A 27,911-nucleotide genomic window follows, 5' to 3' on the forward strand; every position below is an offset into this window, starting at 1 on the left:
TTTCCACATTTTATTACATTACAGCCTTATCCTAAAATGTATTAAATAATTTTTTCCCTCATCAATCTACACAAAATACTCCATAATAACAAAGCAAAAACTGGTTTTTAGAAATTTTTGCAAATGTATTAAAAATAAAAACTGAAATATCATAAGTATTCAGAGCCTTTACTCAGTACTTTGTTGAAGCACCTTTGGCAGCGATTACAGCCTTGAGTCTTCTTGGGTATGATGCTACAAGTTTGGCACACCTGTATTTGGGGATTTTCTCCCATTCTTCTCTGTAGATCCTCGCAAGCTCTGTCAGGTTGGATGGGGAGCGTCGCTGCACAGCTATTTTCAGGTCTCTCCAGAGATGTTAGATCGAGTCCGGGCTCTGGCTGGGCCACTCAAGGACATTCAGAGACTTGTCCCAAAGCCACTCCTGCATTGTCTTGGCTGTGTGCTTAGGGTCAATGTCCTGTTGGAAGGCGAACCTTTGCCTCAGAGCGCTCTGGAGCAGGTTTTCATCAAGGATTTCTCTATACTTTGCTCTGTTCATCTTTCCCTCGATCCTGACTAGTTTTCCAGTCCCTGTCACTGAAAAACATCCCCACAGTATGATGCTGCCACCACCATGCTTCCCACTAGGGATGATGCCAGGTTTCCTCCAGACTTGATGCTTGGCATTCAGGCCAAGGAGTTCAATATTGGTTTCATCAGACCAGAGAATCTTGTTTCTCATGGTCTGAGTCCTTCTCTCTACCCCATGGCAAAATAAGTAGAATTGCATTACGTTTGTTCAAAAATTGCAAAATGTTGTCTCCTCCCATGGCAAAATAGAAGTGCAGGAAATGAACTTTAAAACGTATAACTTATTTTCTCTCCGTCAAGAGGGGGACCATTAAAATATTTAGCAGCGATGTGGGGGCCCCCCAACCAAATCCCGCATAAGGCCCCCAAAAGGCTAGAGTCGGTCCTGAATACAAATATATCCAAACACACACACACACCCAGCCAGACAAACAGGAGAAGGAGAGAGAAGAAACAGAGATACTAGCTTACAAGTAGCAGGCATTGGACAGGAGACAGATCGTCAGACCACAGGTGGAAAAGTCCTTCTAAAGGAGAAGATCTTACAGCACTGAATCGCTTTACAGTGAATATCTACTCACCATTGGGCCGTACTGTACTACTGTAGTGAGATGCTATAGCCTGAGCACTCCGTATAGAACTTTTTGGCTCTTGGTGCTCTGAGATCAAACCTCCTCTTCCTTGGACAGAGGAAGTCATTCCTTCCCAACAGCCAATCAGCTATAGTGTGATGATGTCCAGCCTGGCACTGCCCTCTAGGCCAATCTCCCCCTGCTACCTCTGCCACTCCTGGATCGAGTATGTAGTGCTGGGCTGGGCAGATGCCTCTTATTTCAGGAGTGGGAATGAGTGTGTTTGTACACAATGTGCATTAGTCTTGTGCTCTTTGTCGGAGAGCCGTTTTTCTTATTAGCTCTGCCTGCCACCAAAGCATTATCCTCTTCACATTGTATGTCTCAACTACAGTCTAACAGCGGTTTCTCTGTCTGACAACTCTCCACTCCTAAAGATTGGCCGCTTCGTGGGCGTAGGCGTGAACCTATTCAAGTAAGTAAGTAAATACATTTTTTAAATGTTAAAAAACTATGTATTATTAGCTGGCTGTGTGCAGGCTAATGAGCTGCTTGTTAGCTAGCTAGCAACTTTACATACTATACGTAATTGAAATATCAGCTAGTTAACTTCATATCAGCTTGTTATCTTGACGTGGGCCTATTTATCATTGTAAATTAAAAACTCATGCTCCAAATGCATTTGTAGATAACAGCAATGGGAGTGGGTGAAATAATGTTCAGCTCCAGCTGTCAGAAAAGGGAGTAGATGTCACGCCCTGACCTTAGAGAGACTTTTTATTCTCTATTTTGTTTAGGTCAGGGTGTGACTAGGGTGGGTACTCTAGTCTTTCTATTTCTATGTTGGCCTGGTATGGTTCCCAATCAGAGACAGCTGTCTATCGTTGTCTCTGATTGGGGATCATATTTAGGCTGCCTTTTCCAACCTGTTTGTTGTGGGATCTTGTCTATGTATAGTTGCCTGCGAGCACTACATTGGCTTCACGGTTCGTTTTGCTCTTTATTGTTTTCTGTGCGTTTCACTCGAATAAAGATAATGAAACCATTCCACGCTGCACCTTGGTCCGATCATTACAACAACGTTCGTGACAGTCGGTGTACTAGTTAGATGGGGAAGGTTGTGGGATGGCATTATGAAAATATTCTCCAGTTTTAGTCCCTAGAGAGAAACACTATGAAGACAGACAGGGAGATAATAGTCAGGGCTGTCTAACTAATAAAATGAAGCCTGTTTATTTGTGATGTCTGTCCTCAGATATGGAGAGCTGCGAAAGCCTGTCTGCAGATGAAGAGGTCCCAGTAAATGTCCCAAGTGACTGCAGGCACATGCTTGTATGCCATGGGTTGTATGTGTACTTACTGTATGTTAGCAAATGTTGTATACAACAGTACAGTTAAAAGTCACACACAATGTAGGCTACAAACGTATTACAACTGTATCATGCCAATCCTTCTCCTGGAGGTATGCTGGGTGCGCAGGCTTCTGTTCCAGCCCAGCACTAACACACCTGATTCAACTTATCAAACCGAATGAGTTGATAATACTGTGTGTTATTGCTGGGCTGGAATTGAAGTCTGCTCACCCAGTAGATCAGGGAGTGGAGCAAGTTTGGTCACCTCTGGTATGGACTTTTATGTTTACCCAAAATTATGCTGTTGTATTAATAGCCTTCTTACTAAGATGTCTAACATTTACAAGCAAGTTACATTATTTGTACATTTTGAAGTTATATTTGAATTAGTGTTGGTTCATTGAATTGTTTAAACATAAAAACATTATTCAAGATGAACTAGGGTCAATGTTCATTCATCACAGATCACAATTCTGCAATAAAAAGACGCGAAGGGGGATCTGTCTCTAATTTGTCTGCGGTTTCTGTGTTGCTTTCTCAAATGAACATGACATTTTTGTCCAGTTGTGAGCTCTCCAATCGGTTTTATTTGATTGTCACTCTGTCTCAGGATATCAGCCATGTGGATCCATTTTGCAGCTTATCATAATGACATGCATCACCAATGCAGCCATAGTCCCACAGTATGATGGTGTAACTGGCCTAAAGGGCATGTGCAATCAATGTGCCCCTTGTCATTGAACATCTGCAGCAGAAAATAGCTAAACTCACACATCATTTGTTTATTGATGAGCTAGCTATATGTTCTCAATTTCAAATGAAGTCAAAGCCACAATTTCCTTTACCTATTCATGTGCATGTAGGCCTATGTATTTTGCAGGGAGTGAGCTATAATCATCAATTACATGACACCAGTACAATGAAAGAGCCATAAGCTATAATATATGAGAATCATAATGTTAAAATACCATAATCCAATTGGTAGCATATTACATGGGAAAGGCATGCTTAGTGTATCATTTACAATGTTATAATTAGTGTTACTGTTGATTTCTATCCTTTGGTGGGCAAATTTCACAATTTAATTTACTCAACAAATTCACAAATGGTGCCTTTGATCACAGTTTTGAGGTTTAGGTTCCTTGATGTTCATAGCTAGCTAGCAGCGCAAGTAAACATTGTTGTGCCAATCTCTCTTCACTTACCATCAACACCAACAATCTCTACAATCCTCCTCCATGCCACTGACCTTATGATTTTGTCTCTGTATACTAGCAAAATAGCAAACTCATATAGAATTGGAAAACTAGACCCAGCGATGATTGACTTTCCTCCATCTTTTTTTGGTGCTTGCCCGGAACTAATGACACGCGGAACTATGTTTTATGAACGGAAGATTTTCAGGCAAATATCTGCTCTTCACCTGATTGGTTAATGGCAGCGGTGGCCGCCTGCAATTTGCAGAAAGTAGAGCAAAGCTGAACTTTTTCTATCGCTTCGCTAGCAGGGTTCGCACCTCTCACCTTTCCACAATCCGCTGCGCATTGCTCCACGTGCCCCCGTTGAAAATGAATGGGGTCGGAACTTCGTCTGGCAAATCCGGAAGTGGTGGAAACCCTACCTAATGATTTCTGTGGGTAATGCTCGTTAGCTTTGGCCGATGTTCTTAGATGGCAATGCCTTGTGGCTAGTGTTGCTATCTTTTTAATTAGTAGTGCTGTTGTCTGTTGACTGTTGGCTGCTATAACAAACACCTATTTAGCCTGGAAAAGCACTCCTGTGTGTGGAGAGGAAAAGGAAATATGGAAGTGTGAGTCACACATAATCTACTTAGCCTGAGACAATTTCTGGTGTTCTCTCATATGCAAACACATGCAGTACAAGAAGCCATACTCTCTTTGACACACACATAAACATTGTCCTTCACTCTTCTTTCTGTGTCCATCTGTCCCTGTCCCCCCCCTAAATGTTACAGTTGTACTAATCTCTTGTTAACATCTGTTAACATCATGTAAATTGAGTTAGTCAGATCCAGATTTATTGTCACCCTTGATAAAGAAGAGAAAAAAGACTGTATAAAGTACTGTAAATAATACAAATACTGAGCTATATTGTATGCAAAAAAAGGACATTATATTATTTTATACTAATACAATTGCTCAGAGAGATTTTATTTAGCAAGTAATAAAAAAAAAAAATCGCAAAAAAACAGGTGTTATTAAATACTCACCCGTTTTCAGCACCATCCCCTTGCAAGGATAACTGCACTGAGCCGTTTTCTCAAATGTTTTATGAGATTGGAGAACACATAGAGAGGGGTCGTAGACCATTCCTCCATACCGAATCGTTCTAGATCCTTGATATCCTTCGCTCTGCGCTTATGGACTGCCCTCTTCAATTCAAACCACAGGTTTTCAATGGGTTTCAACTCTGTAGACGGAGATGACCATTGCAAAATGTTAATTCTGTGGCCAATTAACACATTTTTTGTGTATTTTGATGTGTACTTGGGGTTAATGTCTTGCTGGAAGATCCACTTGTGGCGAAGTTTCAGCTTCCTGGCAGAGGCAGACAGGTTTTGGCTAAAATGTTGTGGTACTTGGTAGAGTTCAAGCTGCTGTTGAACATAACAAGAGCCCCAGGACCAGTGGAAGCACAACAGCCCCATAGCATCAAAGATCCACCACCACATTTTACAGTCAGTATGTGGTTATTTTCTGCATATGCATCCTTCTTTCGATACCAAACCTACCACTGGTTTGCATGGCCAAAGAGCTCTATTTTCGTGTGATCTGACCATAGCACCCGGTTCCAATCCAAGGGCCAATGTCGTTTAGAAAACTCCAGGTTTTTACATTTGTTGATTGCTCTCAATAAAGGATTTTTATGGCAACCTTTCCAAAGTGCCTTTTGGCATGGAGGTGCCGTCTAATTGTAGATTTGGAGACTTGGTGACCCAAAGATATGTATCTTCAATAGGCATACTATGCAATAACTACCTCCAATTGCTCTTATATCCAAAAGCTAATAAGTCCACATTTAAATTGCTTCCTATCGACATGATGTACAGATTTAAAAACCAACTGCCATGAGTTCCCTGAACTCTTGAACTTGTCCATGCTATGCCAATTAGTTTACCAAACATCCACTTCTAACTTGCATTAGCATCCAGGCTAGTGCTCCCTCGGTGTGTTAGTGGAGAACTCAGACTGAGTTGTTATCCAGTGCAACTGAGTAGCCTGCAGGGCTCAAGCTCCATTGTGGGTCAAACACAGAGCCCTCAAGAACCAACCGCCCATCCCTACCGAGCACACACCATGCCAGTTACACAACGGACCTGAGAAGACATGGAATAACACTCTCTGTCTTTCTCTCAAATTCATCTATCTCTGTCTCGTACAGTCATTGCCCTCTCCTTTCACCTCGTTCTCACTTTCCCACTCTCCATTGCCCCCACAGTCACTGTGCCTGTATGTCAGTGCAACTAAGATCAACTGACCCCTTTCCCCTCTCACTCTCAGAGTGAGAACATCAACTTGACCAATTTATTTATCGTGCCTCCAGTTACTTTTAACCCTGTTTGCATGTACATACCTACAGATGCAGGATCTTAATTTGAGACAGTTTGCTACAGGAGAAAAAAAATATCCTGCAGCAACATGATATGTGAATGATTATGTGGATTATAATTAATTGGCATTTTTGTAGGGGTTAATACATTTTTCAAGACTGAAATTTCAAAGTGGAAATTACGAACTTCAGAAGCCTTTTTTTAAACCTCAAATACACTGAAAGTTTAAAGTTACAGTTTTTCTCAATTGCTAAAACACAATTTCTGAAACCTTGCTCCATTTCCTGAAAATGTTAAACACAAAACCTCACCTTCAAGCACTATTTACATAACCTCTAACTCCTCTCGCAAAATGAAACATTCGCCTCAAAACAGTTTTACCTGTGTTCAAAATCAAACACTGCTCTCAAATCATAAACAAAGTGATCAAAATGATATACACTCTCAAGCAGTCAGTAAACAATACACCGAAAAATAGAAAACACATTGTTCAAAACATACAATTCTCAGGGAGAAGTAAATATTTAATCTAAAAAAATATTCATATTTTTCCGTCATTGTCTTTTGATGAACGAAAACGTTCTATCATAGTAGCTCAAAATTGATCAGAAATTACTACTCTGCTTTGCTCTTTGCAATTTAGTTTTTTGTTCTTCCTCCTCCTTGTACCCCTATTTTTACAGTACTGTACCCTGCATCTCACAAACTTATCCTTTGTCTCTGTGATACTGTAATTCTTGTTCTTTGTTGATATGACCCTGCAACCAGTCAAAATCTATTGAGCAGTCAGTACTGTTAATAAATGGAAAGCACAATGTTCAGGGCCATACAATTTGTCCATTGTACAGTATACAGCCTACAATGCACTTTACTACAGTATACAATACTAAAAGGGACAAAAATCTAAGGAGTAAACATGTGATCAATGTGCTTCTTCTTGTCTTTGGGCTGGGTCAGGCCAGAGCACTTCGTCGACATCACAAGCAATATTGTCCCTCCTGAGGCAACGGGGGAAGAAGCCTCTTGTGTGCCGTATCCAGCCCTGACATGATTCCTCACCTATATCACCACAGGCTAAATCCATGGCTTGCAGCAGATTTACTCTGGTGTAGGGTTGTCTATCATACACTTTCCATCTCCAAGATGAGAAAAACTCCTCAATCGGATTTAGGAAAGGCGAGTATGGAGGGAGGTACAAGTTCATAAACTGCCCATTGATGTTAAACCATTCCCTTACCTGAGCAGCTTGGTGGAAACTGACATTGTCCCACACTATCACATAGGTGGAAATGGGATTCTCATTTAGCTCTTGACCCTGCTGCTCTTGAACCTGCTGCTCAAATAAAATATATCTTAGATTGGCAATAAATCTTAGAAGGTGCTGGGTGTTATATGGCCCGAGTGTAACATGGTGATGTAGAACACCATGGTTGCTGATAGCAGCACAGATTGTGACATTGCCACCTCGTTGACCAGGGACTTCAACAATGGCCCGCTGTACAATCATGTTTCAGCCTCCCCTTTGTTAGATTGAAGCCTGCTTCATCAACAAAGATGAACTCATGGGGTCTGTCCAAGGATTCCAAGTCAAATATTGTCTGTGTAGAAATACAATATACTGTATGTAGGATTTTGTAAGTCGTACAGAGTACAATTAGGCCTACTGTATGCACTTCTGATTTACATACATTTTATGTACTGAAGAGTAATGTCATTCACATAGTATGTGTTAGTACTGTAGACAATCTGGATTACAGTAAATGTTTCTGAATGTACACTTACTTGCACATACTGAGCTCGCAGTTCTTTCACCCTTGGTGAGTTGCGCTCAAAAGGTACTCTGTATACTTGTTTCATTCACATCCTGTTACGATGGAGGACACGGTCAATTGTGGAAATGCTCACACTGTCGATTCCCTGGAAGTGTGTGTTGTCTTGTATCACTCGTTCCTGGATTTCTCTGAGTCGTATTGCATTATCTTGAAGGACCATGCCAACTATAACGGCCTCTTGCTCCCGAGTGAATATAGCTGTCCTTCCACCTGCATGTGGCAGCCTTGCAATTCTACAAAAAGTAGTTGTGCAGTTACAAAACATATTCATGCAGTACAATACATACAGTAATTAACTTTACATATGTCTATTGAAACAGCTGCATATAGTGTAGTACAGTAAATTTGCAATTACAAAAATACAGTAGTATACTGTACCCGTTCTCTTCTCTGAGTGTCCTTACTATGGTGGACACAGAAAATTGGCTCAAATTGGGTTGCACTCTAAGTCCTGCTTCCCTCATTGTCAGTCCATGGACAAGAACATGGTCTATAACTGTTGCTCGAATTTCATCAGATATTTCCACTCTTTGTCTTCCTCTTCTTCTTCGTCCTCTTTCTTGCCCTCCTCCTCCTCCTCATCGCCCACCTCGCATACGCACTCGTCCTCTCACATTGTTTCTTCTATCCATTCTCAGACTTTCTCCTTCCCACCTTCAACAACCTGTTTGCTCTCTGAACTGGCTTATATTGGTTGTGTCGCATCATTTGAAACAGGTTAAATCAATTTTGAGTGGTTGTGTTCAATCAATGACATGTGTTCTCTATTTGTATTTGATTGTTGCCACTTGTGTTTACCAGTATGGATGACATGTGCATTAGAGTGCAGAATGTGTTTTGAGAATGAGAATGTGTTTAGAGTTTTGCTGAAAAGTCTAAGTGAGATCTGCAAATTGTGTTTTACCATGTGAAATGGTTTAAGGTATTGACAACAGACTGCATAATTAGCTAAATGAGTCCAGGCAACTGAGAAATTTGTTCAGACAATGGGTTTAAGTGTTTTAGCAATTGAGGAAAAACTGGAACTGGAATGCAGAAAGTTCTCCTGTAACAGGGTGATCAAATTAAGATCCTACATCTGTACCTCATTCACTTCAGTATCCCTGCACATTGTAATAATGGTACTGCCACTGGCCTGTATATAACTTGTATTCGTGTGTTTTTTTTCTTCTCATATTTCTTGTGTGTTTTTCTTATCTATATTATTACTTTAATTCTGCATTGTTGGGAAAGAGCTCGCAAGTAAGCATTTCACTGTAGAGGAGAGAGGGGTAAAGAAAGACAAGGGGTAAGTTGAGCCACCCTTGTTTCTAGGGAACCATACACAGAATGTATCACTTGACCAAATATTTAGGAAGAGGTCAGCATTTCATGGAGTCTGTGAAGGAAAAAAAAAAACACATCGAAAAAGTGGTAAGCAAGTTAGGTCCCAAAAAACAGATCTTCACCAAGTCAAATTCATGTATTGTGTTAAAGGTTTCATGATGCTTGTATTTGAACAAAAGTATATCATGTTAAGATTGTTCTATACAACTGTTGGGGTCTCTATAATCTTCAATATGACATCCTAAACCTGGAATGAAAGTGCATCCTTGTAGCTGTGTGGGCTAATAGTCAAAGTGTTTGCCTTGGGGTAAGTTGATCCAATGGCCATGGGGTAAGTTGAGCGAACGGTTGAGCCAATGACAAGTTGAGCAAATGTAAGTGTTTTATTCCCAGGTGTAATGCAAGGCATTATCACTGGGATATGAGGTAACAGGACCTGGCCTATGTTAAAAGTGTATTTTTTTTAAGTACAAAGTGTTTGTTAGGTGTTAAGCTTGTGTTAAAAGATTATTAAAATGATGAAAAGACTAAAAGTGATTATGATTGTGTTGAACTGTGTTTGGGAAATAAAGTTAGAGATGGTTTTAAAAAGGTAGCGGTAATATTTAATTCAGTACCGAACTTTGTAGGCGGCTTAACTTACCCTGTCCCGCAGCTCAACATACCCAATACCACTTTTTTTGGACAAGCTATCAGAACTGTTAAGTTTATATTTGTTAGATAGAATACTATATTTCCCTTGCTGAATGTAAGAAAATTGCTCAGCACCCTACGGTTTTAGTCCTGCTGTACCCTGTGCATGTGACACATAGACTTGAAACTTTCTTGAGGAATTCACCAACCCTATGTTTAGCCATGCATGCATATGTACAGTACTTTTCTCCTGTCCTCCCGTTCTATTGTTCTATTGCTCGCTCACACACTCCATCTCTATGCTCAGCAGTCAGCACCATGTGAGACGTTTAGCTGGGCGGGCGTGGGTCAGAGGTTACATCGTTGACCCAGTAATACAGGAGTCAGATACTCTTACCCCAGCACCAGCCCTGAAGAGGAACCCTCTGAACCCTCCCTCAGAGCATGACTAATCTTTCTCTATCTCTCTATCTCTATCACTCTATCTATCGACACATATATATCTGTTATCTTTCTCGTCTTTTCCTTTGCTTCCCTCGGCCCTCGCCCCCACTACCTCTCATCGAATTCTCGCTCACCGAATTGCCCACCTCGTCTCTCTTGTTTCTCTCTCCGCAGTTCTCCTTCGCCCGACTTTCTATATCACTCTTTCTATACCCCTCCACTTCACTCTTTCTCTCTCCTGTTTGTGAATGTAGCTTTCCAGGACTGACTCCTGGTGGTGTTTGATCTTGAGAGCTTAAAGAGAGAGAGAGAGAGCAGTGATTTGATGATTGCATGTCATGGCATGTGGCATGCCGTGTGTACCATTGATGCCTATGTCAGGAGGGAGAGTGCTTGCGCCTGGCATGCAAGTGTCAGAATCAGACGCAGCCACAGAGGGACTTTTATTCTGAAATCCCCTGACATCCCCCCCCCCCCAGCCCCGCCTGATGTATACAGAATGTCACTGCATTCTATGACTCTCACTAAGACTTATCATGGCATTTTATTAAATGAGCTTTGGCACAGATAAAAGGAAGAGGTAGACTGGATTATGGAAGAGACAGTTTGCTTTTGATGACTGTGGACAGTGGCTTATAGTGGAGTTTTGTGCCAGTTCTATATATTGGACACATAATACCTAATTGTTATAGGCGAACGCAGCAGGCATATGCTGCATCTGCATGCGGTATTAAACAGTCAACAGCCCCCAATTTCCATAGCCCCAATTTACCTGTGAGTCATTGCCTGTCAGTTGTCTGGAAATGAGAACTCTAACATACCGTGGCGTTAGAGGGCCACCTAGAGGGCCATCTTTCTAATTGTAAGTCGCTTTGGATAAGAGCGTCTGCTAAATGACTATAATAGAGCACTGAATGACTAAACTGGAGAGTGCTGTCTCTGATTTACTCTCGCGCTATCTCTCTCAGAACGATCTGCTTGACCCTAACCACTTAAGCTTCAAGATTGGTCACTCAACCGAGGCTGCTCTTCTCTGTGTAACGGAAGCTCCTCTCTCTCCTGTTCTCATCCTCCTCGACCTATCCTCTGCCTTCGACAGCGTGAACCATCAGATCCTCCTCTCCACCCTCTCAGGGCTGGGCGTCTCAGGTTCTGCACACTCTTGAATTGCATCCTACCTGGCAGGCCACTCCTACCAGGTGACGTGGGGGAGATCGGTGTCTGCACAATGTACTCTCACTGCTGGCGTCCCCCAGGGCTCAGTTCTAGGCCTCTTCTCTCTATACACCAAGTCACTCGGCTCCGTCATATCCTCACATGGTCTCTCCTATCATTGCTTTGCGGCTGACACTCAACTACTTTTTTCCTTCTCCCTTCTGACACCCAGGTAGCGACACGCATCTCTGCGTGCCTGGCAGATATCTTAGCGTGGATGTCGGCCCACCACCTCAAGCTCAACCTCAACAAAACGGAGCGGCTCTTCCTCCCGGGGAAGGCCTGCCTGATCCAAGACCTCTCCATCACAGTTGACAACTCCACGGTGCCCCTGTCCCAGAGTGCAAAGAACCTTGGGGTGACCCTGGACAACACCTTGTCGTTCTCTGCAAACATCAAAGCAGTGGCACGCTCCTGCAGGTTCATGCTCTACAACATCCGTAGTGTAAAACCCTACCTCACACAGGAAGCGGTGCAGGTCCTAATCCAGGCACTTGTCATCTCCCGTCTGGACTACTGCAACTTGCTGATGGCTGGGCTCCTTGTGCCATCAAACCCCTGCAACTTATCCAGAACACTACAGCCCGCCTGGCTGCAGAACGCCATCCCAAATTCTCACATGTCACCCCGCTCCGCCGCACACTCCACTAGCTTCCAGTCGAAGCTCGCATTCACTCGCCTCACCCCTCACTTTCGTGAACTAACACTTGCACATGACTCTTTTCCTCCTTACTAGCTCTGACTTTGCTAATAGCTACTTTATTGAGGAAAAATTGACTTACTGTGACATGTGGTTATCCCACCTACCTGAATGCACTAACTGTAAGTCACTCTGGATAAGAGTGTTTGCTAAATGACTAAATAAATATGTAAATCTAGTGGACACAGTTCGACAAGACTCCCATTTTCTCTGGTACTAAATTAGTGCCCTCTAGTGTTCACAGTTAGGTAATGCGACCCCCTTCAGGATATTTTTTGCTGAGGTGGAGAGAGCGTGGCTCCTTTGACTTCCTCTATCTATTTGTTCTACTTAAACCTCCTGTTCATACTTGCCATATTAGCACACCTACTGAAATATATTGCCCATAATCGTGTCACTTCAACAGAACTGTTATGTAATTTCAGATATGATGAAGATATGATGAATTTGAGAATATATTCAAATACGTCTCTAATTGTGTGCTTCACTATTCCTGTTGGACCACTGAAATGAATAGAGGGTTATTCGATAGAATACAGACCTTTAACTGACCCCACCTCTCCCCCTCTATCCATCTCTCTGGGAGAAAATGTCTGTGAATCTAGCTGTGTATCATCTGTGTGTTCTCCTCAGGGGGTTATTAGGGAGGAATGTCCCCATTGTCATAACCATCGTCAACACAACCTCTCACTCCCTGCAGGTGACATCTTCCTCCGTTTCCACGTGACTGCAGATCCACCTTCACTTTCTCTGTCTCTCGTTTTCGGTCTCTCTCGCTCTCCTCTCTCTCCCCCACCTTGTGCCCTCTGTCTCTCTCTACCTATAAACAACTACATCATCCCCCTCTCTCTCGTTCTCATTGTAGCATCCCTTTCTCTTTCTATTTATTTTTATTTAACCTTTATTTTATGAGGGAGTCATACTGAGACCAATGTCTCTTATACAGATGAGCCCTGAATGACAAAAAAAATCCACACATCAAAACGCAAACAGAAAGAAAAACACGGTCATAAAAACAAAACACATTCATCAGAAGTAAGGTCCTCAATCAGCTGTCTGTCTGACTGTCTGACTGTCTGTCTGTCTGTCTGTCTGTCTGTCTGTCTGTCTGTCTGTCTGTCTGTCTGTCTGTCTGTCTGTCTGTCTGTCTGTCTGTCTGTCTGTCTGTCTGTCTGTCTGACTCTCTGTCTGTCTGTCTGTCTGTCTGTCTGTCTGTCTGTCTGTCTGTCTGTCTGTCTGTCTGCGGGTCTGTCTGTCTGACTCTCTCTCACACTCTCTCTCACTCTCTCGTTCTGTCCGGCTCTCTCTCTCTGTCTTTCACAGTTCTATTCCATGTCTAGTTTGGCTAATCAATGCGTTTGTTGCCACTCCAGAGAACACCCAGTGGATGATTGATATGACAACAAATCCACACAGTTTCTAACAGTGCGTAATCGCCTCTATGAACATGGATTTTCAGTCTTGTTTCAGTTGCCTTCCTAGCTCTCAGTTTGGCTTAAAGAGCCTGGTGTTAGCGGAGGCGGAGGCCATACTCTGGGCATCCCATCCAATGCGCCAGGAAAAATGCCCCAGCTGCCCCTTCCTCTCTCACACTGACATGCACAGATACACACTGGGACAGTCAAGGTATACTGGCGGCATAGCTTATGAATACGGTGCATATATTGGTGGCATAGCATATGCATGAGCATGTAATGAAATGCACACTAGAGCTTTTAAGGTAGTACTGATGGCTGGTGAATATACAGTGAAAGGCATGTCCTGGTGCATGTATGGATGGCATAGCTCATGCAGTTTAAGCTTGTACTAAAAGGCACGACACAGCATGTGCTAGTGCATTAAGTATGTGTAGCAAGCTAGGTGCGTGGATTACAGGTCTAGACGTGCAGTGCAGTATATATGCTATTGCTATGTACGCTAGAAACGGTATGCCTATGTATCTAGTGGAGCATGGCAGATAATGGCTAGTAATGGATATTATTCTCGCTAGACATGTGTGGCAGTGTGGACATGTATTACACAGAAACACAGTAGATACACAACTCTATTCCCCCTCTATCCTATGTATCAGGGTGATAGTAGTGAGTCCTATCCAGAGAATCCGCTCCAGGTCATAGTGTTTGCCCTCTGTTGTCAGAGAGAGCACAGCTCCTCACTCACCAGGGGGAGGAAGTGCTAGCTGGACTCACAGAGTGTGAAAGAGAGAGCGAGAGAGAGAGAGAGAGAGAGAGAGAGAGAGAGAGAGAGAACAAGAGAGGAGAGTCACGACTAAGTGTTGGATTTTTGACATTGACCTCACTGCTGCAGTGTGTTTGATGGTTGTTTGATGGTAGTTGATGGATTAGTTGATGATTATTTTTGGTTGTTTATGGTATATGCTTGAATGTTGCATTTGTGACAGTGGAAGTTGGTTACTTGATACAGTCGGTGTTGTGTGATTGATGTGTGTATGATGGTGATTTGGTGTGTGCGTGTTGATACGTGAGTTGTGTGTTGTATGTGAGGCGTGTGTGTTTGATGGTGCTGGGTAACTGGGCTGTTGGGGCTATGTATCGGCGGTCGCCCTGTCACAGAAGCAGGGCACACTTTGACTTTAGCGAGGACATCATCAAGGGACTCCATGCCTCCAGCCACACTCACAGGTCAGACCAATGATATACTGTACCTCTCTGCCTTCCCATCTCTCTCTCTCTGTGTCTCTCGTTCTCCCTCTCTCTCTCACGTCATTCATCTGCCTTTCTGTCCTTCTCCCTGTCTCTCTCTCAGATCTTTCTCTCGTGGTTCTCTGCCATTCTCATGTTCAGTTTAGTGTGTGATGTGTTGCCAGTATGCTCATTTCATCTTTACAGATAGCATTCGGTGCTTGTTATGCTTGCTTTTCAGTTCTCACTCTCTCTTTCTCACTCTCACTTTGCTCTGCATGGACAGATTCCCCCCCCCCCCCCCTCTGAATATCTTGTTCCCATGTTCAGTCTCTCTAGCTATATCTCTGAAGGGGATTAGGAGTGTGTGTGTGTGTGTGTGTGTGTGTGTGTGTGTGTGTGTGTGTGTGTGTGTGTGTGTGTGTGTGTGTGTGTGTGTGTGTGTGTGTGTGTGTGTGTGTGAAGGAAAGACTGAATAATATAGCTTGAGTGTCTGTCATTTGGTTTGTTTACACTGTTGTGGTGTGAGTCTATGTAGTAGGCAGTTCTGGACTACTGGTCCATCCAGATTCAGCTGTGCTGCTGTTACCTAAAGCTCCCCTACAGAACTGTCTCTGATGTAATGCAATTTCCTTAATGTAGCCGGCTGATAACGCAACCTAACCCTCCCAGCAGGATATGTACTAGTGCTCCACTGTTCCACTGTGCCTTGCAAATGTTTCGCGTCACCCTCCTTGTTTACCCGAGCGCGTGACAGTTATTCTCTCCGACACCGCTTTGCTACTGCTTATGTTTACATCGTGCAAAGACGTTATGCTCTACAAAGCCAATATTGCTTATGAAGAGTTATTCCGTTTTGAGTGGATTTACGTTGCAGGGATACACACATTACACTTTCACGTGACTCTGACCAGGATAACATCATCATCATGGTGAAATTGTAGATTGTTGTTGTGGGGAAACAGAGAGAGGGGGCAGCAGGCAAGACGCGCATGGGTCCAACCCAGCCAGTTCAGTAGCAGGCAGCCTTGGCTGAGACTGGTTCTGTGGTCCCTCAGGCCTCTGGCTGCAGATATCTATGGATGCAGGGCCACTAGGCTCCAAGGTAGTACAAGTTCAACCACAGCAGCAGCATTGGGTTCTGGCTGCAGGTCTCATGGTTAGGGAGTTTCTCCATAGCCACAGCAGCAGTACTGGCCTGGGAGACTCCAGCCAGACCAGGCCCACCTTTTAAGAACCAAGGTTTCCTGTGGAAAGTACTGTACAGTCAGTCAGTGCATGTGGAAGTGGAAAGAACAACACAGTCAGATGTATGTGTGTGTGTCTGACACGTGACAGGGATAATTAGTATACACTTGTGCTTGTCTGTTGATGTGAGCACGTATCTGTGAGGAGTTTGTGTGTGTTGTGACACTGTGGTCTATCGGAGTTTGCTTTTGCATACATCCTGTAGGAAGCTGTGTGCTGGTGATGATGGTGATTATGACAACACAAGAGTGAACAACATAGTGGGAAGTGGTTGTTGAATTACTACTAGGAGACTAGGGAAGAAATCCTGTTTCGGACAACCTAGAGAGGTTTTCCCTTCACACACGTACGCACACTCGGACACACACACACAGCGAGAGAGAGAGTGAGAGAGAGAGAGAGAGAAGGCTAACTCGGAGCAGAGTTTGACCTAGGGTAACTTGACTTTGTACACAGCCCATGGAATGAATGCCATTTAAATCAAGTTCTGTTTAGTTACACAGCCCAAGTGCTCTCCCACTTGCTCCCTGCTCTCTCTCACTCTCCCAAAATCATGTGACATAGTGAATTATGATCTGACGTGACTAACCATAAGTTTCTCACAATGAGGACGTCTGGGAAGAAAAAAAATGTAAATAAGAATGCTTTGTTTGTTGTTGTTGATTCAAAAGTGTCCTCATATTTGCATATCCTAGCATGACGGCTTTGCAACGTCATAGTTCCTACATTTAGATTCAGTGTCACGGTTGTCAAAAGGAGAAGCGGACCAAAGTGCAGCGTGTGTGTTGTTCCACATTTGATTTACTCTGTGAAACTATGCGGTACATAAATAAACTGAATACACAAAACAACAAACCGTGACGCAGCAGTGACACAAACACTACTCAAAAATAATCACCCACAAAACCCAGGAAGAAAAACCCCTACTTAAGTATGATCTCCAATTAGAGACAACGAGGACCAGCTACCTCTAATTGGAGGTCATCCCAAACAAACCAACATAGAAATACAAAAACTAGAACCTAGGAACATAGAAATAGAACACATAGAATAAACCCCCCTGTCACACCCTGACCTACTCTACCATAGAAAATAACACCTTACCATGGTCAGGACGTGACATTCAGTTTGTTGGCCGCTTAAGTGTGCATTTGTAAATTCACTCTGAAGTGTCAAAGTACACTCTGGGCATTCGTAAATTCTGAACATTGTCATATTGTTTGTTTGTAAATTGAGTGTTTCGCTCTCAGAGTGTTCAGAGTGTACACTGAACACTCTGGCCAAGGAGTACAGTTGATCCGAGCGTTCTGACCTCACAATGGAAGTCAAGCACCCAAGCTAACTGGCTAAAGTTGGCTAGCTTGCTAGCTACTTTCAGGCACAAATGAGAGAACACGTCACTCTAAACATTTTACTCGCCTTAGCAGATCTTGGTTAGTGATTAACTGTCTTACTGGCAACAATTTCATTAAGTTTTTCAGCCGATGTGTACTTACAGCTGTCATAACAACTAAGTTTAGGATGTTTGTAAATTCCTCAATTATTTGGCGCTCTGGCACTCTCAAACCAGAGTGCTCTGAAATCGGAGTAGATTGCCAGTGTGAAATTACTAAAACCGAATTTTAATTCTTGAGCATTTTCAGTGTGCTATCTTCAGATACTTCCACTTCATTTCCAATTCATCAACTGAACATGTTTCTGCTCACTACACTGAATCTCTTATCATGTCAAGGTCTAGAACTTTATTCTTTCATCATCAAGGTCATGTCCATCAAACTGATGCAGAGCCATGGTAGTTATGTTGTAGCAGAAGTGTGTAGTCTCTATTCTCTGACTCTGTCACATGTGCAGAGTGTGGGCTGGACTGAGTTTGGGAACTGAACGCTGAATGTTCTTCCTTCCCACCACCAGAACCATGCAGGCCAGACTACAGCTTTGGAAAAAACACATTGATTGAGAATTCCAAGGAATTTTCCCTTTTTCCCCTCCAATCCCAGAAAGTAGCCTGAAGGATTAGACAAAGTTTACCCCCAAAAAGAGTTGAGTGATGAAATGCAGTTACTACAACAGAAGTGATCGGTGCTTTTGTTGTCTCTGGCTTTTCCAAACACTCAACGTGTTGATCTGTGTATGTCTGCTGTGTGTGTGTGCATGCTCCCATTTGCATGCTGTGTGCGTTTTGCCGTGTCTGACACCTCTGTGACTGTTTTCCTCTCTGTGTTATAAACTGCCATCTCAGTCTGGCAGTGTAGACTGTGGTACCATGGAGACAGACACCTCCTGTTTATCCATGCAGCTCAAAGTAGTAATTCCACAACAGGAAGTCTCAGTAAATATGCCTTCTTAATAGTTCCCTCAGTGTTTTCTGACTCCATCTTACTGTACCTGGCTGAGAATGTGTACTCATTACTGCATGTGTGCATTTACTGTCTACATTACTGTCCACTGCTTTACTTAGAATTTTTTTTATTTAACCTCTTATAGAATAATGTGTGTGTTGTTGGGATTTCTCTGCATATCATGATGACCCTTACAGAAAAACCACATGAATTTCACATGTAAACACGTGGAGTGTTCTTTTTTCTTATTTTTATTACCCCATCCACCACCTCCCCTCTTCAGATGACACATATCTTTTTAGTTTTTTACAACTTTTCTACTACGTATGTAGTACGTAGTAGACCAAGGAGCTGGCGGAAAATAGGAGGCTTTTTACAGCAACAAGGATGAGGCTGCATGAGTTGGATATACAGTATCATTCAAAAGTTTGGACACACCTACTCATTCAAGGGTTTTCCTTTATTTTTACTATTTTCTACATTGTAGAATAATAGAGAAGACATTGACACTATGAAATAACACATGGAATCATGTAATAACCAAAAACGTGTTAAACAAATCAAAATATATTTTATATTTGAGATTCTTCAAAGTAGCCACCCTTTACCTTGATGACAGCTTTACACATTTTTGGCATTCTCTCAACCAGCTTCATGAGGTAGTCACCTGGAATCAATTTCAATTAACAGGTGTGCCTTGTTAAAAGTACATTTGTGGAATTTCTTTCTTTCTTAATGTGTTTGAGCCTATCAGCTGTATACCAGGTAGGGCTGGTATACAGAAGATTGGTATTTGATAAAAGACCAAGTCCATATTATGGCAAGAACAGCTCAAATAAGCAAAGAGAAACGACAGTCCATCATTACTTTAACCTCTTACATCTATACGTTCCGCTAGCGGAACACCTGCTCCAATATCCAATGATAGGCGTGGCGCGAATTACAAATTCCTCAAAAATACAAAAACTTCAATTTTTCAAACATATGACTATTTCACAGCATTTTAAAGACAAGACTCTCCTTTATCTAACCACACTGTCCGATTTCAAAAAGGCTTTACAGCGAAAGCAAAACATTAGATTATGTCAGCAGAGTACCAAGCCAGAAATAATCAGACACCCATTTTTCAAGCTAGCATATAATGTCACAAAAACCCAGAAGACAGCTAAATGCAGCACTAACCTTTGATGATCTTCATCAGATGACACACCTAGGACATTATGTTATACAATACATGCATGTTTTGTTCAATCAAGTTCATATTTATATCAAAAAACAGCTTTTTACATTAGCATGTGACGTTCAGAACTAGCATACCCCCCGCAAACGTCCGGGGAATTTGCTAACAATTTACTAAATTACTCACGATAAACGTTCACAAAAAGCATAACAATTATTTTAAGAATTATAGATACAGAACTCCTCTATGCACTCGATATGTCCGATTTTAAAATAGCTTTTTGGTGAAAGCACATTTTGCAATATTCTAAGTACATAGCCCAGCCATCACGGGCTAGCTATTTAGACACCCGGCAAGTTTAGCCTTCACCAAAATCAGATTTACTATTATAAAAGTTTGATTACCTTTTGTTGTCTTCGTCAGAATGCACTCCCAGGACTGCTACTTCAATAACAAATGTTGGTTTGGTCCAAAATAATCCATCGTTATATCCGAATAGCGGCGTTTTGTTCGTGCGTCCCAGACACTATCCGAAATGGTAAATCAGGGTCGTGCGCATGGCGCAATTCGTGACAAAAAAATTCTAAATATTCCATTACCGTACTTCGAAGCATGTCAACCGCTGTTTAAAATCAATTTTTATGCAATTTATCTCGTAAAAAAGCGATAATATTCCGACCGGGAATCTCCTTTTCGGCAAACAGAGGAAAAATCACAAAGACGGGGGCGGCCAGGTCACGCGCCAAAGCCCACAGTCCCTTGATCGGCCACTTGAGAAAGGCGATAATGTGTTTCAGCCTGGGGCTGGGATGACGACATTCTGTTTTTTCCCGGGCTCTGAGCGCCCATGGAAGACGTAGGAAGTGTCACGTTAGAGCAGAGATCCTTTGTAAAAGATAGAGATGGCAAAGAAGTTCAAGAAATGGTCAGACAGGCCACTTCCTGTAAAGGAATCTCTCAGGTTTTGACCTGCCATTTGAGTTCTGTTATACTCACAGACACCATTCAAACAGTTTTAGAAACTGTGGAGTGTTTTCTATCCAAAGCCAATAATTATATGCATATTCTAGTTACTGGGCAGGAGTAGTAACCAGATTAAATCGGGTACGTTTTTTATCCAGCCGTGAAAATACTGCCCCCTAGCCATAACAGGTTAAGACATGAATGTCAGTCAATGAGGAACATTTCAAGAACTTTGAAAGTTTCTTCAAGTGCAGTAGCAAAAAACCATCAAGAGCTATGATAAAACTGGCTCTCATGAGGACCACCACAGGAAAGGAAGACCCAGAGTTACCTCTGCTGCAGAGGATAAGTTCATTAGAGTTACCAGCCTCAGAAATTGAAGCCCAAATTAATGTTTCACAGAGTTCAAGTAATATACACATCTCCACATCAACTGTTCAGAGGAGACTGCGTGAATCAGGCCTTCATGGTCAAATTGCTGCAAAGAAACCACTACTAAAGGACACCAATAAGAAGAAGAGACTTGCTTGGGCCAAGAAACACGAGCAACAGACATTAGACCGATGGAAATCTGTCCTTTGGTCTGATGAGTCCAAATTTTAGATTTTTGCTTCCAACCGCCGTGTCTTTGTGAGATGCAGAGTAGGTGAACGGATGATCTCCACATGTGTGGTTCCCACCGTGAAGCATGGAGGAGGAGGTGTGATGGTGTGGGGGTGCTTGCTGGTGACACTGTCAGTGATTTATTTAGAATTCAAGGCACACTTAACCAGCATAGCTACCATAGCATTCTGCAGCGATACGCCATCCCATCTGGTTTTGTGCTTAGAGGGACTATCATTTGTTTTTCAATAGGACAGTGACCCAACACACCTTCAGGCTGTGTAAGGGCTATTTGACCAAGAAGGACAGTGTTGGAGTGCTGCATCAGATTACCTGGCCTCCAAAATCACCTGACCTCAACCCAATTGAGGTGGTTTGGGATGAGTTGGACCGCAGAGTGAAGGAAAAACAGCCAACAATTTCTCAGCATATGTGGGAACTGTCATCAAGGCAAAGGGTGGCTATTTGAAGAATCTCAAATATACAATATATTTTGATTTAACACTTTTTTGGTTACTACATGATTCCATTTGTGTTATTTCATAGTGTTGATGTCTTCACTATTATTCTACCATGTAAAAAATAAAGATAAACCCTGGAATAAGTACCGTAATTTCCGGACTATTAAGCGCACCTGAATATAAGCCGCACCCACTGAATTATTTTTTTTTAAACATTTTTAACATAAATAAGCCGCACATGTCTATAAGCCGCAGGTGCCTACCGGTACATTGAAACAAATGAACTTTACACAGGCTTTAACGAAACACGGCTTGTAACAAAAAGAAATAGGCTTTAACGAAACACGGCTTGTAACAAAAAATAAAAAATTAGCAGTAAGCTTTAGTTGTCTTTTTGCACTGAGTCAATTCCTCACGCTGCTGTTTCCAACTTCTTATCATCGACTCATTAAGACCAAGCTCCCGTGCAGCAGCTCTATTTCCTTTTCCAACAGCCAGATCAATCGCCTTCAACTTGAAAGCTGCATCATATGCATTTCTCCGTGTCTTTGCCATGATGAGGGTGACAAAATGACTACCGTAATCAGAATGATGGGAAGTTTGAGAGCGCTCGATTTAATCTAAACAGTAAACCAAAAAGTTGTTTGACCTTAACCCGTTTGGCAATTTCATTGGTCTAATGAAACCTTCATGCCGCCAAAAAACTGTGCACGTCACAGAATGTGTTTTTTTTTTAGAAAAAAAATGTGAAAGCGGGAAAAATCCATATATTAGCCGCATCATTGTTTAAGACGCGAGGTTCAAAGCCTGGGAAAAAAGTTGCGGTTTATAGTCCGGAATTTACGGTAGGTGTGTCCAAACTTTTGACTGGTTCTGTATATAGCATTCTGTTGGTGGCAAGAATTTTTTTTGAATCATTTAAATTGAAAAACTCAAAGTGTTACATCGGTACATCGAAAATGTCTTCCATTTATTTTGCAGTTTCATTTTTGTCCTCAAATTAAAGTGGTATATTTTTCTATGTATGCCAATTCTTTTCAGCCAATTTGTATCTTTAATATATGGCAGACAAACAAGTTCCCTACCTTCTCCCTTGTCCACTTGCCTCCTCCATTTTTGTGGTAACGCTGCAATCAGTTGGTTATAAGTTTGGATTGAGCAGACATTCCCATATATTTTTGATAGCTGCATATGTGACATAACTCCATCGTTTCTATTCATAATATCATGAATAAATATAATACACATTTTTTTTATTCCTTAAAGAATGTTTTTTTTTATTCATCAGTATATTTCAGTTTATCAATAATATTTGTTATAATATTTGTTCTATTTTTTCTGGAGGATAAAACTGAAATTGTAACCAGCGTTGTATGGTTTGTTAAAGAAAGGGCGATACATTAAACAAAATTACATTTTCAATTAGTCGGAAATGAGAAGTTGTAATCTGTATAAAGGCCGTGTTTGAACAAAGGATGAGCCTTAATTAATCATCAACTGGAGAACCATTTTGGGTTTAAGAATAACTTCTGTGTGAGTGAAGCTTTTAGTGAGAGGTTTAAAGCTTTAATATTTAATCATTTTATCCCCGCAAACTCATATTCATTATATAAGTAGGCACGTTTAACTTTGTGTGGTTTAGCATTCCAAATAAAATTAAATATTTTTTGCTCATGATTTAAAAAACGAGTTGTCTGGAGTAGGCAGCGCTATTAGAAAGTAAGTAGACTGTGATAGGACCAAAGAGTTAATCAATGTGATTTTTACATAAATAGACAATCTTATCTGTTTTTGCAAACTTTCTGTTGAAAATGATTGTGGCAAGTTCATTTATATTTTGGGAGATATGAATACCAAGTACGTCTAATTCACCATCCGCCCATTTTATTGGTAAACTACAAGGTAGTGTAAACACTCTATTTTTTAACGATCCAATACGTAATATGGTACACTTGTCATAATTAGGTTTTAGTCCAGAGAGGCTAGAAAAGTGATCAGATCTTCAATGAGACTGTGCAGGGATCCAGATTGTGGATTTATGCAAAAACCTGAGTCATCGGCATACATTGACACTTTTGTTTTTATCCCCTGGATTTCTAACCCCTTGACGTTCTTGTTGGATTTCATTTTTATAGCTAGCATTTCAATGCCCATAATAAATAGAAAAAGCTCAATACTTTTTGAGAAGTAACCATTATTTACTATTTTACACCTGAGGTTGCTGTACATAACTTTAACCCATTGTATAAGAAAATCACCAAAATGAAAGTAATCCAGGCATTTATATATAAATTCGAGTCGTACTTTATCAAACGCCTTTTCAAAATCTGCTATGAAGACCAGGTCTGGTATCTTTGATGTTTCATAATGTTCAATTGTTTCAAGTAATTGTCGTATATTATCTCCAATATATCGTCCACGTAAAAAACCTGTCTGATCAGGATGAACAATATCTGGTAAAACCTTTTTTATTCTATGTGCTATGCATTTGGCCAGGATTTTCGCATCACAACATTGAACATTTAAGAGGCCTCCAGTTTTTTAAATGGACTGGATCTTTATACTTACCACCCAGGTCCTGTTTTAGTAATAATGAAATCAGACCTTCTTGTTGAGTACCTGAAAGTCTACCATTTGTATAAGAGTAATTAAAACATGCTAATAATGGATCTTTTGAGTACATCAAAAAAGGTCTGATATACAGTACCTCTACTGGTATACCATCAAGCCCTGGTGTTTTTCCAGACTGAAAAGATTTTATTGCTTCAAAACGTTCCTCCTCTGTAAGTTGGCCTTCACACGGGTCTTTCTGTACATTTGTTAATTTTACATTATTATTATTATTATTATTAGGAAAGACGTCCTTACAGTTAACATCATTCTATGGAAATGGAGGAGACTGAAAAGAAAACATACGCTTAAAATATTTAGCTTCTTCTTTCAACATAGAATTTGGTGAATCATGGATGACTCCAATCATTTGTTACGAGTTTCCGTAAATTATTTTTGGTAGCATTTCTACATTCAATGTAGTGCATTTTAAAAATAATCCATCCAATTCGCTTTATTGATGTTCTTGAATAAGTACCTCCCATTCTTTTTGTTTTTCCTCTAACCTATTTTGTGCCTTTATAGGACAGTTGTCATTACCATCTACCTGCGCTGTTACTTCCTCTATTTCCATTATTAGTCTAATCTCTTTTGACCTCAACCACTTTTGTTATAATGAGTATAGTATTGAATGGCCTCTAAAAGTACATTTTAAAAGTGTCCCATATAATAAGGGGATCTGCTGTACCTATGTTGTGCAGAAAAAAAGTTAATTATGAATTATTTTGTCTTAGTTAAGAACAAATTGTCATCCAATAGGCTTTGATTCAATTTCTAAGTAAATTCTGTAAGAGTTATATGGAGGCCAATTAGATGGTGGTCTGATCGCATTCGGTCTCCTATTAATACTTTTTAAAACTTTTCATTCCAGCAAGAATAAGACCAGGAAGTAACTAAGATGTCCCGCTTGATAAAAACACGTTTTATGTGATTACGTGATGTTATGTGAAGTTAATGTGATAACATGTGACATGTAAAGCAACATGTGATAACATGAAACTACACGTGTGAAAACGTGATCACATTTGAGGTGTTCCAAAAACACGTTTTCACATGATTTTCCACATGTGAAATCATGTGATTTTCCACATGTGAAATCATGTGGTTTTCCACATGTGAAATCATGTGGTTTATCTGTAAGGGGATGTCCATAGCCCTTCAGTCATTCCCCAATCCCCATGTTTCATGAGCTAAACAGACTTAACTTGACATTGCCCACTGTCTTTGCTCAGTGCTAGGGAAAGACATAACTCTCAATGTCATTTTCTTAGTCTCTCTTGTTACTGTCTTTCAGTCACTTCATGTCCCCGAATAATCTCCCTCCTACTTCTCACCTCTTGACCCTTCACTTAGTTCCTGACTCTCTCTCTACTATTCTCACACTTGCTCCCCCTATATCACTCCCCATTTCCATGGTATATCCCCCCCATCAAGACTGTTGTTAAGGCGGGATGATTCAGCTGCGTCATGGGGGAAGGATGTACTGTATAAGTCACACAGAAGTCATTGGGATCACTTCCTGGTTGTTTTTGCAGAACTGAGACAATACAGTACTTAATACTTACTGGAAATGATGGTTTCTACTGTACACCGTTTCTCCTCATCCTCACTTCTCTGAAATGAGAGCATAGGTTGAGCTATAATTATGGCCCAGTTTTTTTCCTGGTCAGGTCACATAGTAAGCTAAAACTTTCACTGTCAGGTTGGCATCCACCATTATGCATTAATGTATACATTCCAGTGGCAATTGAACTGTTGTTCCCTACTCAGGCTCCCAGAGGTGATTTAACCATGGACGTTTCATGTTCCCGTCACATCCACGTCAATGTACTCCATGACCATTCTGAGCCTTTCAGCAGAGGCTCACACATCGGACTCTACCAATCATAGCCAGGCTTCCTGGTTGTAATCCTGACCCCTTCATTCCTCAAAGCTCATAATTTAATCCCTGCAGTAAGGGATTTTGCTTGTGTATATCAGCCAACATGTTTGATAAATAGTTCCTGCTTCTATCTCTCTTGTCAGAAAACAGGAATCTTTGGAACTAGTGGGAATGATGGATGGAGGATATGGTACAAAACGTTCTCTCTCTTTCTCTATCTTTTCCCCTCTCTCTCTCTCTCTCTTCTGTGAAAGACTCTCCACACTTTGTTGTGTTCAGGCAGACTTATGGCTCAGTCAGTCTGGTGTCCATCTTGGACTGATATTTTGGGGTAATAGGGCAGGCTTAATTCTATATGTTCTCGCTTTGATTTAGAAAAGAGATGTACAGTGCCTTCGTAATGTATTCAGACCCCTTGACTTTTTACACATTTTGTTAGGTTACAGCCTTCTTTTAAAACAAATTAAATTGTTTTTTTCCCCCTCATCAATCTACACACAATTCCCCATAATGACAAATCAATTTTTGCTAATTTATAAAAATGAAATAAAAAATGAAATATCACATTTACATAAGTATTCAGACCTTTTACTCAGTACTTTGTTGAAGCACCTTTGGCAGCGATTATAGCCTCGAGTCAGGTTGAATGGGGAGCGTTGCAGCACAGCTATTTTCAGGTCTCTCCAGAGATGTTCGATCGGGTACAAGTCCGTGCTCTGGCTGGGCCACTCAAAGACATTCAGAGACTTGTCCAGAAGCCACTCCTGCGTTGTCTTGGATGTGTGCTTAGGGTCATTGTCCTGTTGGAAGGTGAACCTTCGCCTCAGTCTGAGGTCCTGAGCGCTATGGAGCAGGTTTTCATCTCTCTGTACTTTGCTCCGTTCATCTTTCCATCGATCCTGAGTAGTCTCCCAGTCCCTGGCGCTGAAAAACATCCCCACTGCATAATGCTGCCACCGCCATGCTTCACCGTAGGGATGGTGCCAGGTTTCCTCCAGACATGATGCTTGGCATTCAGGCCAAAGAGTTCAATCTTGGTTTCATCAGACCAGAGAATCTTGTTTCTCATGGTCTAAGAGTCTTTAGGTGCCTTTTGACAAACTCCAATTAGGGTGTCATGTGCATTTTACTGAGGAGTGGCTTCCGTCTGGCCACTCTACCATAAAGGCCTGATTGGTGGGGAGCTGCAGAGATGGTTGGCCTTCTGGAAGGTTCTCCCATCTCCACAGAGAGCTCTGTCAGAGTGACCATTGTGTTCTTGGTCACCTCCCTGACCAAGGCCCTTCTCCCCCGATTGCTCAGTTTGGTTGGGAGGCCAGCTCTAGAAAGAGTTTTGGTGGTTCCAAACACCTTTCATTTAACCCCTGGTCGGGCGGGATGGACATCCAGCGAAAAATCCTATCGCCATTAGCATAACAAAATTTAATATATATATTTTTTCAAATATAGGACTATGTTATATCGTTTTATAGATACACCTCTCCTGAATCGAACCACGTTGTCCGATTTCAAAAAGGCTTTACAGCAAAAGCAAAACATTAGATTATGTTAGAGGAGTATATCGTAAAAGTAGCCACATAGCCATTTTCCGACCAACCACATGCATCACAAATAACAAAAAAACAGCTAAATGCAGCACTAACCTTTGACAACCTTCATCAGATGACACTCCTAGGACATCATGTTACACAATACATGCATTCTTTTGTTCGATAAAGTTCATATTTATATATAAAAACAGCATTTTACATCGGCGCGTGACGTT

General features: G+C 41.5%; 1 protein-coding gene across 3 annotated transcripts in view; it reads left to right on the top strand.

The window, feature by feature from the left end:
* Positions 1–27,911, top strand: part of LOC106584037 (cAMP-specific 3',5'-cyclic phosphodiesterase 4B) — a 309,843-nt gene that overhangs the window by 205,391 nt on the left and 76,541 nt on the right. The window contains exon 1 of one of the 3 annotated variants that reach the window (XM_014168845.2): positions 14,479–14,860. The exons of the other annotated variants lie outside the window; for them this stretch is intronic. Within the exon in view, the coding sequence (XP_014024320.1) occupies positions 14,736–14,860 (125 nt within the window). The 5' untranslated portion in view covers positions 14,479–14,735. Of the gene's footprint in view, positions 1–14,478; positions 14,861–27,911 lie in introns of those variants that run through there. 3 annotated transcript variants of the gene reach the window in all.

Source organism: Salmo salar, chromosome ssa23 (genome assembly GCF_905237065.1).
Source record: "Salmo salar chromosome ssa23, Ssal_v3.1, whole genome shotgun sequence".
In the NCBI taxonomy this organism is placed as follows: Eukaryota; Metazoa; Chordata; class Actinopteri; order Salmoniformes; family Salmonidae; genus Salmo; species Salmo salar.